This window comes from Microcebus murinus, chromosome 1, assembly GCF_040939455.1.
Source record: "Microcebus murinus isolate Inina chromosome 1, M.murinus_Inina_mat1.0, whole genome shotgun sequence".
NCBI classification, from domain to species: domain Eukaryota; kingdom Metazoa; phylum Chordata; class Mammalia; order Primates; family Cheirogaleidae; genus Microcebus; species Microcebus murinus.
This window is the reverse complement of record NC_134104.1, coordinates 9,752,718-9,771,834: the sequence shown is the minus strand read 5'-3', so window position 1 is coordinate 9,771,834 and position 19,117 is coordinate 9,752,718. Positions and strand designations below refer to the sequence as shown.

The 19,117-nt window shown below is 47.1% G+C and overlaps 1 protein-coding gene across 2 annotated transcripts in view; it reads right to left on the bottom strand.

Annotated features, from left to right (window-relative positions):
• The window catches only part of RUNX1 (RUNX family transcription factor 1), a 235,164-nt gene that overhangs the window by 51,707 nt on the left and 164,340 nt on the right, over positions 1 to 19,117 (bottom strand). For both annotated transcript variants that reach the window (XM_012782933.3, XM_012782935.3), the window contains exon 5: positions 14,416 to 14,520. In XM_012782933.3, coding sequence (XP_012638387.1) covers positions 14,416 to 14,520 — 105 coding nt within the window. The remainder of the gene's footprint in view (positions 1 to 14,415; positions 14,521 to 19,117) is intronic.

Sequence of the window (19,117 nt, the reverse complement as noted above, 5' to 3'; positions counted from 1 at the left end):
AATTTGGGACCAAAGTTTTCAGCTGAAATGTAACTGTAGAAAAACTGCTTATTGAGGAAAAATATTATAAATGAGCATGTGAAGATTCACGGAGAATTGTCTCATTGGCAGTTAAATCAGCCAGCAAAACTCATCTTCTCTGTTTTTTCTTTTATCATACTAAAAGTTAAAAAAAAGAATGGATAAAAGGCCCTTGTGCTTAGTTGAGCATAGAATCCCAACGTAAGTGAAGCGGAGTGCAGCTTCTGTGGTTTCTTTGTAGTGAGTTACCTTCACAAACACACACACACAGATAAATCCATCACACATACATACATACACTCATACACACACAGACATGCAGAAACACAGATAAATGCATCAAACATGTACACATACACTCATACACACACATAGAGACACACAGATAAATCCATCACACATACATACACTCAAACACACACACCTACATACAAAGTGTCCTCTGATTGCCCCTAAGACATGGGCTAAAACCCTGATTCCCAACCCCTGGGCCATGGACTGGTGGACTGGTACCGGTCCGTGGCCTGTTAGGGACCTCAAAGCGCCACCGCCACCCCCCCCCCCCCACCGTCCATGGAAAATTGTCTTCCATGAAACTTAGGAACCCGGGTGTGGCACACAGAAAAAGGTGAGTGGTGGGCTGGCGAGTGAAGCTTCATCCTACGGTCCCCATGCCTTGAGTCACCACCTGAGCTCCACCTCCCCCCTCCCCCGCCGTGGAAAAACTGTCTTCCGTGAAACCAGTGCTTGGTGCCAAAGACGTTGAGGACGGCTGGGCTAAGACACAACCACTGGAGACAAGCATAAAAGGACAGGTGCAGAGAGCAACAGTAAATAAGGAGGCCGAGAAAGGTCAACAACTCAACTCAACGCAGCTTCGGGACGAAGACCCACACAGAGTCCCCCACCCCACACCACACCCCCAAGACTTAAGGGACAAAAATAAAAACAGAATTCCATTCCCCGAGTTCAAGACTCACAGTCACGAGCAGGTGAGTTTTTAGCCCACTCACGCGAGCTCGTGGAGACCTGGACCGCCCTGAAAGCAGGCCAGTCAAACTTGGCCACCACTGTTGCCATTGGTTACTGCCGGTCTCTAGTCTGGTGACCAAGGAGGTAACTGCAGCTCAGGGCAGGGACCTGCCTGGTGGCTTCTCCTCTTGACCACAGCAACCCTCTGTGGGGGCGCTGGAGACAGCGTCTCAAGAGGGGTGCAGAAGACTCCAAGTTCAAGATTCTTCATCCTCGACTAGCCTGTCATTGCAAGCATGACCCACCCTCCCTGGGGTAGGCATTGTCCCAGGGAAACCCTCCGGTTAGAGGGTAACTAAAGTAACCTGAGAGTGGTGACTGCCAGGGACACGGATCTGCTGATCCCAGTGGCCCCTCGCGGGGCGCCCTACGGGGAGGACGGTGTGTAGGGTGAGAGTCGGCGGAGTGCCTAGCCAGCAGGACCGAGGCACACTGCGGGCCCTTCCAAGGTTGGGTGACGGCCCGATAAATGCTGGATGAGCACAGGAACGAAGGGATGACTGGGTGACTGAGCGCCCCTCTCCCCCCCGATGTACTGTGGGGTGCTCCCCAGCAGCATGCCGGAGGGGCGCCCCTCCTCTGTGCTTCCAAACACGGGCAAGGGAATTCTCTCCTTTCTGCAGCCTCTGCCCACTGGATCCCAGGGGCCTTCCCAGAAGCAGGGGGACGGCACCTGGGTCTGCCCACTCTCTCCTCATAAATGCCAGCGACGTTCCAGGCTGGCCTCACCAAGCCCTAGGACAGATGGCTGAGCAGGCCCTGGCTGGTATGAAAAGACAGTGGGCCCTGGCCAGGCCCAGCTCCTGAGCACTCACTAGTGAGCAAGCCAAGACTAACTAGTTGTTGTTTTTAATGGGCCAGTGGCCTTCCCTCACACTGTCCAGAGAAGAAACTGTAACGCTGTTTGGGGGATGACAACTTCATTCATGCGTCAGGCTAACTTTTATCCACTGCTGTCCACACTCGCTAGCAGCAGCCGCCAACGGGGGAGGGGTGCCTGGGGGAGGGGAAACTCTTCCACCAGTTACCTGAATGGGCCAGCGGCTATTTGCCTGGAGTCCCAAAGAGCCACAGCGTGGAGCTGAGAATGCTGGCCCCCCTGTCTGCCTGGTGATGTTGCAAGGGGAAATTCTATTTATTCCAAGACACAAGTGCCCCCAACACCCACCCCGTGACCTTGCCCGAGCCAGTTAGGGAATGAAGGAAGAGAAGGCCGCCCAGGGCCTCCATGCTTTCCTAGCAAATCCCGATAACATTCTCCCTCCCCAGCACGTTCCAGATCTGAATGCTATGGGCTCTGCCTACCAGGCAGGCTGGCCTGGCCCGTCCAGCCCCCCCCAGCTCCTCTCTGTTACGCATACAACAGCAGAGTTCTGAACTTTTCTCTCCTTTTAACTCCACCAACAGTCCCTGTTCTGTGTGAATGTCCTGGTGTGTCAGCACAAGGTCTGGGCTCGGTGAGAACCTTCCTGAACTGCGGCACTCGCGCTGGGCCTCTGCCCGGCCTGAGAGCGGCCCCGCCCCACTCCCTTCGCTGTCTCTTCCCTACCCCCAATTTTTCTTTTTTTTTTTCCCAACCACTTCTGCTTCCTTCATTTTCTGTGCAGCTGCAGCAGAGAGATATAGTAAAGCTACTGTATAGCATTTTGAAGGCAGGGCCTCTGAGAGCTTTCCAAGCTCCATACAAGCCGGTTATTCTCTGCCTTGTTTTCTTTGGCTTCAGGTTAGTAACACAGAATGAGTCAAACAGTATTAACTTTCAATAGGGAAGTGGTGTGGTCAACCAAAGCTGTTTGCGGCTAGATTGTGAAGATAGGTAGGGCAGGTAATGAAGAACAGCCCAGAACACTGTGAGGAGGCAAAGTCAGAAACACTCCAACAATTAAGTCAACACAACTCACACCATCACTTCTCAGTTGGCCGAGGAATTAACACCGAGGTCTCTGACCGGCCAGCTTTGGGAAGTTGGCCGTGCTGGGGCCTGGACAATTGAGCACTTTGTGGCTTCAAGGATCTCTCTTTTTTTTTTTTTCTTCTTACATGTTGCCAAACTCCTGGGAAATCTAGTTAGGATGATTTCCCCTGCTTAGGGCATGTCTCTCTGCAGCGGACCTTTATTCATCTCTTTAACTGGCCTGGGTGTGCGGGGATCCATGCTCCCTCTGTCCTCCTTCCTCCGCCTGCCCCTCCTCCACCTTCCCAGTCTCCCAGCCTGGCAGGCCAACCACGCCCCACCCCCCTTCTCAAGGATAGAAGACGATGCTTTGAAAGCACAAGTTGCCCCTACAGACATCAAATCATACTTTAAGGAGCCGATAAGGACCTTAAACGTCACTAAATCCCTGTCTCTCTCCTTCTGTACATGAGGAAAGTGAGGGTCTGAGTGGAGATGTGATTGCTCAGCTTCCCAGGGCCAGGCGGGGCCAGAGTGAGGACTCGACTGGCAGGGCGGGCGGTCTTTCCACTGGGCTGGCTGCTCTGCTGCCCGGGGCTCAGGATTCCTTTTAGAGTTCACCAGAGCAGCTCCCGAGAACAGCCCGGCCGGCCCTCCAGACTCAAATTTCAGTGGTTTCCAGTTCTTTCTCCCTGTACTCGGCTACCTATTTATTTTGAGAGCGTCTGAATCACCCAAAGAATAGAACGGCTTTCTCTGAAGCTGCTCCCAGTGGCTTGTCAGCAAATGAACAGGACAGCGAGGAGCCCCGAGCGCCTCCCTCCAAGCAGCTGCAGTCTTTTGACTCATCCTGGGAAACTGGCACTCCGGCTCAGCGTGTAACATTTCACCTCCCTGAAACCGAATCCAGAAATCTCAGGCGAGCAGCGTATATAAAAAGCCCCGAGGGGGGAAAGGAATAAGGACTCAGCAAATCTCACGTGTTTCTCGCCTCTTCCCAAGGCTGCTGCCTGTGTGAGTGAGCATTTCGTTGAAATAAAGTGGAATAATAGAGTTTTAAGGGAAAAACATATATTCGGTCTTAGAAAAGAAACACATATATTCAAACACAGCGCAACTCTCAACTGTTTGCTCCTTTTGTTTCCAACATTTTAACAGGGCATTTAGTTGTAGCCAAAGAAAATATTAAGATATTCTAACGGAAAAAGGTAAAATTTTAGTATAAAACTATGGGTTCACAGCGGGGCTAATTTAAATACCGCTAATTTTTCTCTACAATTTTCTTCTCACCAATTTTAAAAAACATGATGAGATAAAGATCTACCTTTAAGAAACCAATTATTTTATTTAAGATCCCTAAGATTTTTGTATATTACACGCAAAGCAGTAATAGATTTTTCTATTCTTTTAATTACTTAATTATATATCTATTATATTTCTATTATCTAATTGACAGGCTGTTTAACAAGCACTTTACTGTATATTATTTCAAGACATCCAAAACAACCCTACGCAGTAGACACAGCTCATATTATGATTCCCATCTTATAGATGATGACTCAGGAGAAGTTTCTAGATGCTAAGAGCCCTCACAGTCACACAACAGCATAGGTGCTTAATGTTCAGTTAAGAAGCATTATATTTTGATAAAACCTTTAGTTGTTTGACAAAAGATCACTTTTCCCTCAAGGAAGTAGGGCAATATGGTTAACAAGGTTATGCTTCAATGAGGAATACATTTGTTGAAGCCAGTCCAGTGACTGAGTATTTGGAATTAATAATAGGTAGGGTGGGAGGAAAAAGAGAAAAAAGCCCTCATTGTACTGTATCCTGGGGCCCAATCTGCCAGGATTTTTTTTTTCTTTCTTTAAGTAAGTTGGCAATGGCAAATATCTGGCCCCTACTTGGCCAGAATTCCTGTGTTTCCCCTGGTAAGAGTTCTGGTACAAGGCAAAGGGACCTGCCTGCCCAGAGCGTGTACTTAATAGTGGCGAATATTTAAGGAACACCCCTGTGCCCAGCACTGTGCTATGTTCCTACGTGTGTTGTTTTATTCAATCTGTTCAGTAATCCCCAAGATAAAGATATCACCTTCCTGGTTTTATATCTGAGGAGGCTGAGCTTCGGGGGAGGTTCATTTGATCACCCAGGAGAGGGGAAGTTGAATCAGGCAGCCGGCCCTGGAGCCTGGGCCGCCAGCCAAAGCTGCAGCCTGCCTCTGGGGCCATCTCATTTAATGCGCAAGGTAGCGATCATGAAGCCCATTCTACAGATGGGAAAACTGATGCGCAGCTAGGAAGTAGCAGAGAACAGACTTCAAGCCAGGTTGGGTGGCTCCAAACTCCTCTCCCTGGCTCACTTCTGGGACTCTGAGCTGTGCCCTACAAGCAATGTCAGGCGTGAAGGATGTGACTCTGAGTACTAAGTACTCTCCTCGCTCTTTAAAATGAATGAACTGGAAATATCATGAAACCACTTCAAAGGTAAGTGAAAATAAGGTGAAACCATGAACAAATCCAAAAGAGCCATAAATTTATATGATTAAGAACTCACTCATTTCAAATGTTTGCTCTTTATCTCAACGATCAGAAGGTGACTTCTAAGCCATGGTGAACCCAAACAAAAATAAAAACAAACAAGATGTTCAGCATTTCAGTGTATGAAAGTATGCTGAAAGATTTCAATGACAGTCTGGGTTTTAGTCAATACTTGCTTTAATGGAACCTGAGTATATGTAAATCACGAAAGTACCAAACTAATATATGGCCATTAACTTACTTTATAGGCGCTTAGGGAGCTGGCAGATTAATGCCATTGTGTTACTTTTAGAAAAGTCAAACAGAAAAGTTCTTTGCTTTGGATACTTAAATTTCTTTTTACCTTTTCTTATTCCCATGGACGTATGTCCAAAATGCTTGGCTATTGGCTATAGCAAATTTTCCCACTGATACTGCCTAACTTACAATGTGGAACTTGGTGAAAATGTACCACATGTAAATCATACTGTGAAAAAGACATTTCACATCCAAGCAAATGTGATATGCCTGATAGTACAGCTATAACATGCAATAATAGATTACACCTGATTTATCCTTTCCGTGTTGTTAACTTTTAAAACTTTCATAGCAAAAAAGCAAACCTTCTTCAAAAATTGATTTCAAAGGGTAAGAACATTGAAAGGAACAGGAGAACACAGAAATTGCCAGTTAGCTGAAATGAACTTAAACACAGACCTAGTGTGTGTGGGGGGGAGCGCTTTTCCTTATTTAAGCTAAACTTCTGGAATTCTTATTTTTATTATTTTGGTGGTGTAGGGTGGGGTGGAGTTTTTTTGTTTTTTTTTTTGAGACCCAGTTTATCAAATTCTTCCTAATGCCTTCCCTAGCTACATGGCTTATAGGAAAAAACCCAAGCCTCCGGGAAAAACTCAAGGAAGAGTTTTTTTTTTTCAAAAAGAAAGATGGAAAGTGGCGAGGGTATGAATAAAGCTCTAAATCTCACCGAAAGCGGAGAAGCAGACGTGTTATATAATGTGCTGTGACGCTATGACTGCCAACCTCAATCCACCAGCAAGCGGTGGGCCCACCTGTCCTCATGGGACAAGCACCCAAAGCAACGGGGCCCACACAGCCCAGGAGGGGGCGCTCCATCAGGCCCCAGAGAACACGGGCGGCTGACCGAGCCACCATGCGCATGCGCACATGGGAGGGTCTCCAGCGCCGTACGCCGGTTTAGGAGACTCAAAGTGTAGCTGACCATGTTTCTATACCTGCAAAGCTTGGCCGCGGCCAGAGATCCCAGCACCCTTAGGAGATACGCTTCAATTAGCCGAATATAGGAATTCTGACCCCAAGAGACTCGCCTCATTTCATGTCACATTTGACCTGCCACACGTATACTGGAAAAGTCTCATGTGTTAGATCTCAAGCACTAACTTTCGAAGTTACTGAGACATGATTTTTCTTCCTGAATTTTTCACATAATGCAACATTTGGGGGCAAGGCCATTTACCCACGAGGGACTTAGGAACAGTGCCCAGGGTGTTCCAAGGTCCCATAAATATGCCAGAAAAGAAATTTCACGGGGTCTGAACACAAAATGAAAACTAGGGGGAGAAAAATCAAAAATTATAAATGTTTAATTAAATGTAAAAAAAAAAAAAAGAAGCAACATTATAGCAGAACTTCATGAATTTTTAAACTTAGGAGTCACAGATCTTTTTTGTTTGGAGTTTTCTCATTTCCAAAAAGATTTCAAGACTAGATGCAAATACTTAGCAGACCTCTTCCGGACACGTATTATGTGCCAGGCCTGGTTCTAAGCGTTCCATGGAAGAGGCCTCTGCATTCAGCCTCCCAACCCCTGTTTCTGTTGTACAGTGGCTCAGCTGGACCAGCCCCAGCCCCACCCCAGGTACTAGCACACACAGTAAGGGACAAAATGGGGATCTCAACCCTAGTCTTGACCACATGTCAATGGCAGAGAAATCAGGGCCACCTATAGCCGGAGAATTTCGAAAACAAATTGCAAAACGCTTTCAAAAGTTGACAGCAAAATCTATCTGAGGCATGACCTGAGTGCATGTGGATTGGGCCGATGTGATTTAGGGTGGCACTGCCCAGGGAAGAAGGGTCTGGCCTCTGGTGGGGGGGGGCACCGTGTGTGGGGATCTGGGGCTCTGTTTTGCTGACAATATTCTGTTACCCCTTTTGAGTGAGAACTAATTTAGAGATTATCTCAACCCCTTGCCTACTTTGGACAGAAGAGGAAAATGAGGACTAAAGCATTTAAGATAATTGCCCAAGTTCACACCCACTGGCTCGGTGGCGCCAGTGTGAAAACCCAGGCCCCCGAGTACAGGATCCAGAAACCTTTTTACATGTGTTTTAAGATTAAGAAACTGAATCCTAAATGCAGACAAGATCCTTTTTTTTGTTCCTTTAGCACATTATAAAAGAAATTCTAACAAGGACTGTGACATATTAATTTAGATCTAGGCCTCACTGGTGTGGCATTCAAAATATTGATACAGTTTTGCAATGGTCCAGATGGAAAGAGAAATTTATAGTAATGGGTTACATTTCATTCCATGTTTCTTGTCTCCTCTCCACACCCGACATTAGACTGAGAAAGTACCTAGGTGATTTCTTTGGGTTTTCATGGTACCTGGAAGAAAGGTTTTTTTTTTTTCTTCCTTTCTACAACAATACAAATGCCATCTTTAAAAACCACAGTGGCTTCTGTATAAGGTAGGAAAATTTGCCAAGAATTCATGGACTGGCCCCTGCTCCCCCAGAGTTGTGTCACCTGGGTGCTTGCTGCTTCTGGGGCAGAAGCTCATGTCCCGCAGGGTCCCCTGAGGTTCCCATTTGCCCTAGGGGCCCCTTCATACCTCAGACTCAACTCGAGGGTCAGGAAAATCCTTACACACATAAAATTCTTCTTGTTGGTCTAGTTTGATACTACTAAAAATTATAAGCAGAAAGATTCTAAAATGCACTGGACACATTTAGGCATGATTATTATTAGTACTTTAAAAACTACCTTTGCTAAGTCTTCAGGTAGCCGGGAGCTCGGCACAGAAGGAATTAAAGTCCCAGGGGGAAGCTTCCCAGAACTTCCACCTTGGCCTGAAATACCTTTCAGAACGGGAGGAGGGGGACGGAAGTAAGTATGTGCAGAACTTCCCTCCTCTGTGACCTTGTTGTGCCTCACTCTTGCTTAATTGCATCGGAGGGACGGAATAATTATTTCCTTTTTCCTTCCTGGCTCAGGATTTCATCTAGAAAGAACTAAAGTCTAAATCTGATATTTGAAGACTCCAAGGAAAGAGGCATTAACTAGATCATAGTGCATGGCCTGGAAGACACGCTGGAAGCAATCCCCAGGGAACGATGTGATTGTAGATTGGTAACTACAATCCTAAGGTCACAGATCCGTAAAACCATCTGACATTTTGATAACCATTCGGGAGCAAAGAGTGACATGTATTTTCATGCTTCCTGCAGGCTGCTGGCTGTGCACACAGGGCCTTCCAGAAAACCTTTGCTAAAGGGGAACCCTACTCAGGCACCTGTCCTGGGAGTCATTCATCCTTCCTGCATGCCGACAGTGGAGGGAGCATCACCCCTGGTTCAGGTCCCCAAGCAGAGCCTGGTGACAGATGCTGAAGCAACTGCGGGCACATGCGACCAGCATGGTGGTGGCCATGCACTGGGGACTTCCCTGGGGGGGGGGGTGCGGGGGGGGGGTACTGCCTGGGGAAAATGCCGATTCCCTCCTATCGGGACAAAAATGACAAATGTCAAAGGACAGGGCTCTGCTTTATGGAAGAATAGCATGTGAGCCAGAACTTTACTGATAAACTCTCCTAATAAAAATCACAGAAATTACAACACAATGGAGCTCAAATAGCAGTTAGTGCCGTTCTTAAAAATGGACATCGGCATCTCCAAATGCCATTATCTGGACTGCTTGGTTTAAATCCTGGCTTCCTAGTTTTGTGATCTTGAGCAAGGTACTCAACTTTTTGTTGCCTCAATTTCCTTATCCATTCTTTCAATGATTATATATAAATTAATAGGTCTGAAGTACTTTGAAGGTGTTTGGCAAGTAATTAACACCATCTAACGTTAGTTATTGTTATTATCAGGTATTTTTATCACTAAGAGAAAATAAGGTTTTAAAAAAGAACAAAGTGTTAATCATAGAAGCAACCAATAACTATGAAGCCTGTCCCACTCTTTTCTGGACAATCTTCATTTGCAGTATTTTTAGGTGTATTATCACCATAAGTTTACCTTTCACACATTTTTCTTCTTCATTTGAGGCATACTCTCCATATACAAAGATCCCATTTCTCATATTTATGTACAAAATAGGTTCACTATCTACATTTAAAACCATGGAAGCAAATTATATTCATTGGTTTTAAAACCTTAAAGAAAGAGAAAAATTATATCCGTGTGACATAATCTCAACTAAGTACTTTAAAAAGCACCTGGGAGCTGAAGAGTTAGGCCCTTCAAGAGACATGTTTTAACTGTAACTCCCTATAAAAAAAGATTAGTCAGCGAGGAGCCTGGTGCCCCACAGAGCATTCTAGAGGCTTGAAGCAGTGGCTCCTCTTTCCATCCCTGCCTGTGAACCTCAAAAGCTCCAGCAGAACGTAGTCACTGTGAAGAATTCCTTTAACCCAAGGACAGAAGTTGTCCCAGAAATGGCCAATATTTGTTTTAATTGACCTCTTTTAAAAAATCTAATTTTTAATTATATTTCTCAGTGTTCCAGATGTGACGGACATCTGCTCCATTCACAGCACCAGGCCGGGAACCCCCGACGGTCAGCAGGGTTCCAACTGCTCACTCTGCTCCACCTCTCCTTAGCGAAAGGTCTATTTCCATGGCACTGAGCCGATGCATGAATTTGAGTTATTTAGAGACATATCTGCAGAGAATACGCTTCTGTGTCTCACTATTAGCACAGAGACACCTAATTACAGACGCATGGGCTGAGAGTGGGAGTTTTTCATTAGATCTCAGAAATGTAAAAAATACATAAAAACAACTCTCAAATATCCTTTTCTTGAAAAAAATCCTTTCACTATATTGTTCATGCTTAAAGAGAAGACTCTTTCAATATATTAACAAGCTTCTAAGTGCTCCGTCTGCTAACGGAAAACAGAGCCCTCATTGCTGCTTGCAAGAACCCATCCTGGGCAGAGAATACCTTTTGATGGTGCTCTTTCTCCAGGATAAAGCTAACTTTTGAGTAATTAATAAATTATATATTGGTCTAAGATGTAAAACAAAAAATCCCATGGAATATGGAAAAAACAATTTTGACTTTTTAACAGGCAGCTCAGTTACTATAAAAGAGCAAGTCACCGTCAGCAATGAGAAACACTTTTCATTCTCTTTGGCATACACTTTGTGCTACAGTTTCACCACTGAACACCACGGAAGAGGAGAGGGGCACAACCAGCAGGTGGGCTATGGCACAGGTTGTTATTCTTAGTGCTTGACTTAAGTACCCAAATGGCAGGTGGAGTGAGTTGAGCTTGCATGCACGCTTCAAGTCGAAGGCTCCATGCTTGAAATGAGGCACTCCCATTTGTCCTTGCTAGACAACCTTAGAGCTGGGAAATGTGCAAAATCACATAAGCCGGCTCCTCAGTTTATTTATTTTAATTTATTTATTTTTTTGAGACAGAGTCTCACTCTGTTGCCCAGGCTAGAGTGAGTGCCGTGGTGTCAGCCTAGCTCACAGCAACCTCAAACTCCTGGGCTCAAGCGATCCTTCTGCCTCAGCCTCCTCTGTAGCTGGGACTATAGCCATGCACCACCATGCCTGGCAAATTTCTTCTATATATTTTTAGTTGGCCAATTAACTTGTTTCTATTTTTAGTAGAGATGGTGTCTCGCTCTTGCTCAGGCTGGTTTCCAACTCCTGAAGGCCTCGAGCAATCCTCCCATCTCGGCCTCCCAGAGTGCTAGGATTACAGGCGTGAGCCATCGCGCCCGGCCTGGCTCCTCGTTTTAAACACAACGATTCTGAGGTCAGGTCAAAGAGCTTACAACACACACTATGCACACGGTATGGTATAGACAGAGAGATGAACAGATGAACGGACAGGCAGATGGAGGACAAGAGTATAGGAATAGATACTGGGAACTCTTCATCCTATTTTTGGCTTCTTCACCAACTATTTCTTTTAAACCTAGAAAAATTGTTTCATTTCCTTCTGCTGCTTTCTCTTATCTGTGCGGTGATTATCCTGAAAGCTCTCTCAGGCCACTCCTAGCTCTTGCACTCTTTGATTCTATGAAACAAGAGGACTTTTCAAAACGATTCGACTTGGCCATTCCAATGCCATTTTGCCATAATTGCCCAGAATTCGTGGCACCACAATGGGAGGTCTTATTCATCCAGAGATTTGAGACCACTTGGGGCTGCATTACAAGCAGTTTTCTCCCTTTACATCACAGTGGAAAGTGGCTGTGAGCAGAGTTCCTCCAGAAAGAAGTTCCCACCTTGAGTCAAGATGTTCAAATAATAAGAAGAAAACAGCATACTAAAATTAGCCGTGATGGCCCACCCTGGCTTCAAGGGTGAATAGAAAAGTCAACATTACTCAAGTCGCCCTGGAGTCTGTATGCGTTTGACTTTTTTCTAGAAGTCCCTTGTTAAACGTGAGACTATCTACCTGGGGCTATAAAATCGTACTTATGCTACCCCTTTAATTTCTCCCTAGACCCCCGATTCTATTTGGCAGGAAAGACGGCATAAAAATGGGCGGCTCTTGGGAGCCAAATCTCTTCTGTCTGCTCAAAGGGCCCTGCCCCATAACGACTGTTTTCTTAAGTTATAAAACAGCAGGGGCAGAGAAAACTGTATACACAGGCAGGCCATTACAATCACGTCGACGTATTTTTCCCCTGTGACTGCCAATTCTTAAAAGTCAGAGCAGCCACCACTTAGTTTCTGAAGCCCAACCACCTTGGTATTTCTCTGAATGCTACAGGAAATGCTGGCAGTGAGGCAGAACCCAGCCTTTTGAATGCATGAGAGAATAAGAGAAGTAGAAGGTGTACCCAGGGGTCACCTGGTTGAAGCTTCTTCCTAGGGCAGAACAGCATTTGAACGAAGACAGGGCTGTTGCTTCTATTTCTAAACATGGAGGTTCTACGGCCTCCTGAATGAGCCCGTCTCTAAGTTTAGTTACCCTCAAAGTCGACTTCCTTGCACCTAAAAACTGCCTTCCTCCCAGCCCTGCGCCTTGCTATAATTTAAGCCTGACTTCCTCTTTGGTCCTCTGTGGAGAGCAAAGGCACGTTGGTGTTTATGTTCTGTTTAATGCCAGGTCACTATTAGTCTCTGGTTTGCCGTTCTGGCTCTGGAAGCCTAGAAGGTGCTCGCCGTCACCCCCTAGAGCCCTGTGGTCCTGTGCCTGTGGCCTGATTTTTCACATATAAAGAGGAATTGGGTGAGGTCACCAAGGCCCAGAGTTGCTCAAGTCTGGGCCTGGTCAGAAAGTCTTGCTGGGCTTAAAGAGAAAAAGCCGAGAGGGCCCTCTGGGGAAACTGAGGTCTGAAGTGGAGGGAGTGACCAGGCATAGCAAATGGAAGCAAGGGGACAGACAAAGAACACCACGACCTAAGGGGCTGTCCCTGGTGGGCACGGTGGTCCTCTGCTGGGCTCCACCCATTCAGGGCATCGGGAGAGTTTATAAGCTGCACAGGGGATGCTTCTAGCAGGTGATCGAGACGCCATGGGGTTGTGGCCAGGACCACAGGGAAGTCAGCTACAAGCTGCAGTGATCACAGGATGGCTGGTAGAGAGCTACCTGAGAGCCCCCACTGAACCCCCACGCTGAGAACCACAGACAGGAATGCTCCATCTGGGACCACTAACATTTCTTGACCTCATTCCATCGCACCAGGCACATAGCATCATTTCATTTGCTCTTGTAAAGAAGCTCTCACTATTATGTCCATTTTGCAGAAGAAGAGACTGAGGTTCAGAGAGGCTCTATAACTCAGTGAAGGCTTAAGAACTCCACTTGCTTGTGCCTGGAGCCTCAATTCTTAACCATTCTGTTTTATGACCTGACCTCTTTTCATCTCAGCTTTCGGGGATAGTAGAAAACCCTGTTTTACGATATCCCTCACTCCGAGAAGAGAGAAAATTAATTTTCCGCCAGGGACCCCATACGGTTTGGAGGCGTTAGGGTGCTGGGCGGGGGCTCCGGTCGGCCGGCTGCACAGACCTGGAACTGCAGCCCGGCCTCAGATCCCGGGCAAGGGTGTGGTTCTGGAAAAGAGTATTACTCTTGTGTTTACTCAAAGATAGTCATTAAGTCACTGTGAAGACATCTTTTCTGCAGACTAAACAACCCCATTCCTTTTTTAAAAGCTTTCCTCACAGGAGCTATTTTTTGGTACCACTTTCTATATTTACTGGTTTTCCCCAGGCATTCTCCTACCCTCCCACTCTCTATCTGAAACAGTCCCGTCATAAGATTTTGATCTGTGCCACAGAAAGAAAAGGGTCATTTTCATAGTTTTCATCTCCAGCCTTAATGAATTAACTGAAGACCAACATGGATGCTTATCAGACCTCAGTGGTCCACTCTGACCCTCGGCTGCCCCTGTGCTTGGCCGATCTTCCAGTTACTGTTTTTTTTTTTTTTTTTTTTTTTTCTGATCCTCTTGAACAAGCAGCCCGTAGTCTCATGCAGCCCTGAAATGGTTCTAGCATGCATTTGAGTCGGCCTAATTTCCTTTCGCCGTCTAAGAGGATGCTTCAGAAAGAGTCCAATGCTCAGAAATAACCTTAAGAGGAGTAAGAGTGTTGACCTTGAACTACTTTTTTTGCCCTGCAGGTGCAGAGGTTAAAGACACGGTCCCTGCCCCCCCCTCAGTGTCCCAGCCCCGCAGATGTTCCATTGTCAAGGGGCCCCCACTTACTTCGAGGTTCTCGGGGCCCATCCACTGTGATTTTGATGGCTCTGTGGTAGGTGGCGACTTGTGGTGGGTTCGTGAAGACGGTGATGGTCAGAGTGAAGCTCTTCCCTGTTGAGACACAAAAGAGAACAAGAAAGACTGAAGCAAGATGGCCTAAATACAGCCACAGGGTAACCGATCACTCATTTAAGCTTTCCAGACCTACACTGGAAAAAACGGCCGTCCTTCAGCACAAACTCCTGGTTTTTCCAATGCGCCTTTGAGTTTGGCTTTCCTTACATCCTGCACACTTACGGTATTAGTCTAGGTGTGACACTTCGCATAGTTATATGGCTTTAATTTAATCATTCATAAATAACGTGGGCTCAAGAAAGAGTAGAATTTATTTTCTGTCTGCTCAAGACTCCAGGGAACCATCGAGTCAGATTGGCGGCTCTCCACCCCCAGCCCCCTGCAGCCCCCCAAGTATTTACAACGCAGCCCGAGGAGGAGTGAAAGAAACTAAGTCCATCGCTCCCCTCCAGCTCGGTACCGCTGAGGATTAGAAAAGATAGAATTTCTAAGTTTGAGAATAGGCGACATTAGAATTATTCTCTCTGTATTCTTAAAATACTAATTCTGGGTGATTTGAAATACTATTTAGAAATGCCAGATGGTATTAGAGGCACTCCTAGGATTGGCCAGATCATAATTTATGGTCAACAAATGGATGTAAGGAGATAGGACTGATAGACTGAGATTCAGGAAGTACTAGCAATAAAAATACGCACGTAAGTGCCATGTAAACATTTTAGATGTCTTACAAAAGGCGAGAGCATCTTCCCTGCCTAAGTTTAATAATTTAAAAACACTTCTTCTTTGCCAAGAGGTCCAGAGCATGGACTCTGGGTTTGAACTGTGTCTGGGCTGACCTTTGGCAAGTTGCTGGACCTCTCTGTGCCTCAGTGTCCTTACCTGGAAAGTGGGTACATGCACCTTTTCCTACCTTATAGAGTTCTTGGGGAGATTAAATGGGTTGAAATGGGTAAAACTGTCAAAACAGTACCTAACACGTGGTATTCAAAGGTGTGTGCATGTGTTGTGTGTTGTGTTGGCTTCATTATTTCTCTTCTCTGTTACCTGCAGCTCGGTAACAGGGTCTTAACCCTGTTTGACTAAGTATATTAATACAGTCATTCTTCAATTATCACCGTTTCTCCCCTGAATCATGTAGCATGAAACGAAATCAGAAATACACAAAAGGAAAACAAACCATGCTCATCCACTGTCTCATCTGCTCCAAAAGCCATTTACCATTTTAAAACTCAAATTATCTTTCTTCTCCAAGTGAGAAAGAGTAGAATATTTTCAACTGCCACGTAGTTTTAATATAAAGGAAGCCTACGGAAAAATGCTCAATGAAGATATAAGCTGTAGCCCACAGCAAGGCACAATTCCTAATCATGAAAAACCTCCACCGGATAATCCCCGGGGATTTGCAACCTATCTAAGTTAAAGTCTGCGATAAAAAGTACAATAGCGAGTGAGGATCGAGGAAGCCTGCTTTTGCCCGGTGCGGTCTCGGCTGTCCTGTCTAACAGAGGAGGTGACGCTTTGAGGTTGTCGTCTGGGTAGTGGTGTTCCAGGAGCAGAGCTCCAGGGTGCCAGGGGGCCCTGTGCCCAGATCCGCCTTTCCCAGGTCTCCCCGGAACCTAGAGATGAGACTTAGGGACCTGCCACCTTTGGGACAGCCTTCAGATGTTACCAGGCGACACCCAGGTGGGGTCCTCCCCTGCATCTGGCTGAAGCAGAGGAACGGGCAGAAGAGGCCCTGGCTGGGTCCTGCGAGAAGGGCACGTGATGTGGAGGAAGGTGTCGAGGGCAGCCACCCACGTCACTGCTCACCTGCTGGCTTTCCAAGGACAGATGGAGGAGCGATGGTAGCTGTGGCCTTGGAGCAGCTGCAAGCGACCACTCCCTGGCTGGCAAACCACTGTCCTACAAGTCAGGCTGTCCCCCCCACTTTGTCAAGAACCCACAAGGGTTATTACCTGCACCATCGAGATTGAGTCCCAGCTTTTAGAGTCTTCTCACTAGTAAAACTCTGTCTGGAGTTATTTCTCACTCGCTCCCTTTCTTCTACCTGCCTGACTCCTGGCCCATGTCCTCTGAGTTCCCCTATAAGCCATGGCATTGTGACTCTGGGGTCTTTTTCCCTCTAGCACCCAGGCCACCCCTTGCTCGAGTCCTCCTGCCTCCAACGACCGGGGCCCAGCAGGCACTCGTTTGTCAGCCAGCCTTCCTTGATGACCAGTCGCTTCGTGGTGGCCGTTGGAGCTGCCTCATAAGTCACTCTTTGCCTTTGAATAATTAGCATGTCAGGTTGACCGGGATTGTGGCTGTATAGGGCTGGTCTCCCCAAGGGCAGGGATCCTGTCCTGTAACCCCCATGTGTCCCCCACAGGAAGGTGGGAAGGGGTGAGAAGGAGAAGGAGCTCCAGGGTAAAGTGGGAATTAAAATGAGAAAAAAAAAAGGACCTTGAAGACACCAGCAATGGATAATGACATTGCCCCAGGCCTGACAGGTCTGGGGGTGTATGTGTAGGAGAGAAAGGGACAGAGAGACAGGTGGCTCTTCCAGCAAGAGAGTTAAAAGCTTTGAGATCTTGTACAAATGATTTTACTTTTCCAGATCCGAGTTTACTCGTCTGCAAAGTGAGGGACTAGTGGGACACACACAACGTCACTTTCAGCCCTCTGATTTTCGTCTTCCGAGAACGCGGCCAGCTCATGTGTGAGTGTGTGGCCGTGTAGGTGTGTGGGCCTTCGTGTGCTTCCCTTGTTGCCGGCAACTCCAGCATCTCAGAGCTCATAAAAATACTGTACTGGTTTCCTGGGGCTGCGTCATAAATTACCAAGGACTGGGTGGCTTAAAACAACAGAAATTGAGTCTTTCGCAGTTCTTGAAGGCCAGAAGTCCAAAACAAAGTGTCGGCAGGGCCACACTCCCTCTGAAGGCTCCAGGCAGGACCCGTCCTCACCTCTTCCAGCTTTGGGTGGGTCCCAGCGCCCCTGGGCCCTCCCTGGCTCCCAGCTGCAGCACCCCAAGCTCATCACGGACTCCAGCCGCGGTCCCCTCTGCCTCCAAATCTCCCTCTCCAAGGACATCAGTCATTGGACTGGGGCCCACCCAAATCCAGTCCGACATTGTCTCAACTTGATTATGTCTTTAAGGACCCTATTTCTAAATAAGGTCATATTCTGAGGTTCTAGGCGGATATGAAATTTTAGGGAACAACATTGAACCCAGTACAGATACGAAATGTCACAAGAGGTCCAGTCAAGGTGCTACACACAAGACAACTGCTCTACAGGCACCCGTGTGTTTTGTGCTCTTAAACAGTCCCGCTCCTATGGTGGCTCTCCTACAACCGCCCTGTCCACGACTTCCTAAAGGACAACAAAGAAGTACTGTATTCTTAATATTGGTGTTTTTATGTCTGTGTAGAACTTAGGACTTTTAAAATACTTTCCTATATAGTGTTTCATTTGGTCCTCACAATAATCTCATGAAATAAGCAAGACAGATTTTATTGTCCTTGATTAATGTGGGTAGCAAAGGCTCAGAGAGGTTAAGTAATTTTCCCATGGTCACACAGCTCATATATATAACAGAACCCAGATCCCTGAGGTTTATGTTTACTGTTCTTCCTGATATTGTCACTGAGATCATAAATCTCTACCTGCAAACCCAGCGGCACAAGCACCAGGAATCTGGGCTCATGGTACTTTATCCGTGCTCTCCCACTGCCCAAAAAAGTGAAGACTGTCCCAGTGACTCTCCTGTACAAGCTGTACTTGACCGCCAACTATAAACCCAGGTAAATAGTTCAAAAGCATTTTCTTACTGAGCTGAATCTGGGCTTCTGGCAGTTGAGCGCTTATGACGCCCTCCTGGTTGACCACAGACTAGCCTGCTTCATCAGGAATGGATTTCGACCAAAGTGAATACCTGTGAAGTCGCTGCTCATAGTCACAATTCTTGTTATTTTACACCTTCATTTGGTGTGTAGCCACAGGTCGTTCATGCCCAGCAAACGCTACCTACTAGGTGGCAGGCCCTAGTCACGTGGCTCACCGAAGAGGAGATGTCGTGGCCTCCCTCCCTCCCTCGCAATGGGCTCTCGCTTACAGCTTGGGGCGGAAGCACGTTAGCTTATCATCTCATAGGCAGAGCGCTGGCTCTTCCTCACCGTGCATGGGGCATTCTTCCACCACACGACGGCCCTGCCCTCTGCTGCCTTTGTCGTCCTGCACCAGCCCTGGCACCCTTCATGACAATGGGCCCTGGCTCGCCAACGGGCACACCTGACGGGCCCCGGGGCTCTGCCCTCCACCCGCCCTCCTCTGGCCCGGCCCTGCCGGGACTCAGCCCTCGCTGGCCGGCACCTGCAGAAGTGGGACGTGTGCCCCAGGGCACACGTGTTATAGCCAAATCCCCTCATTAAAATGGCCTACGGGCCTGGTATTTTAAGTACGTGGGTGTGGAGAATGAAAGGCTCTCAAGTGTTTTTCTCAGCAAGCCGTGGCCAGCGTGGCAAGGAGGACACAGATTGGCTAAGAAACAACAGCCCCCAAATTGGCTCTCCGGGACGAAACGCAGGGGCCGGAGGGCTGGGCTGCTCTAGGGAGAAGGAACATTCCCCTGTTTGTAGCCTGCCCAGCA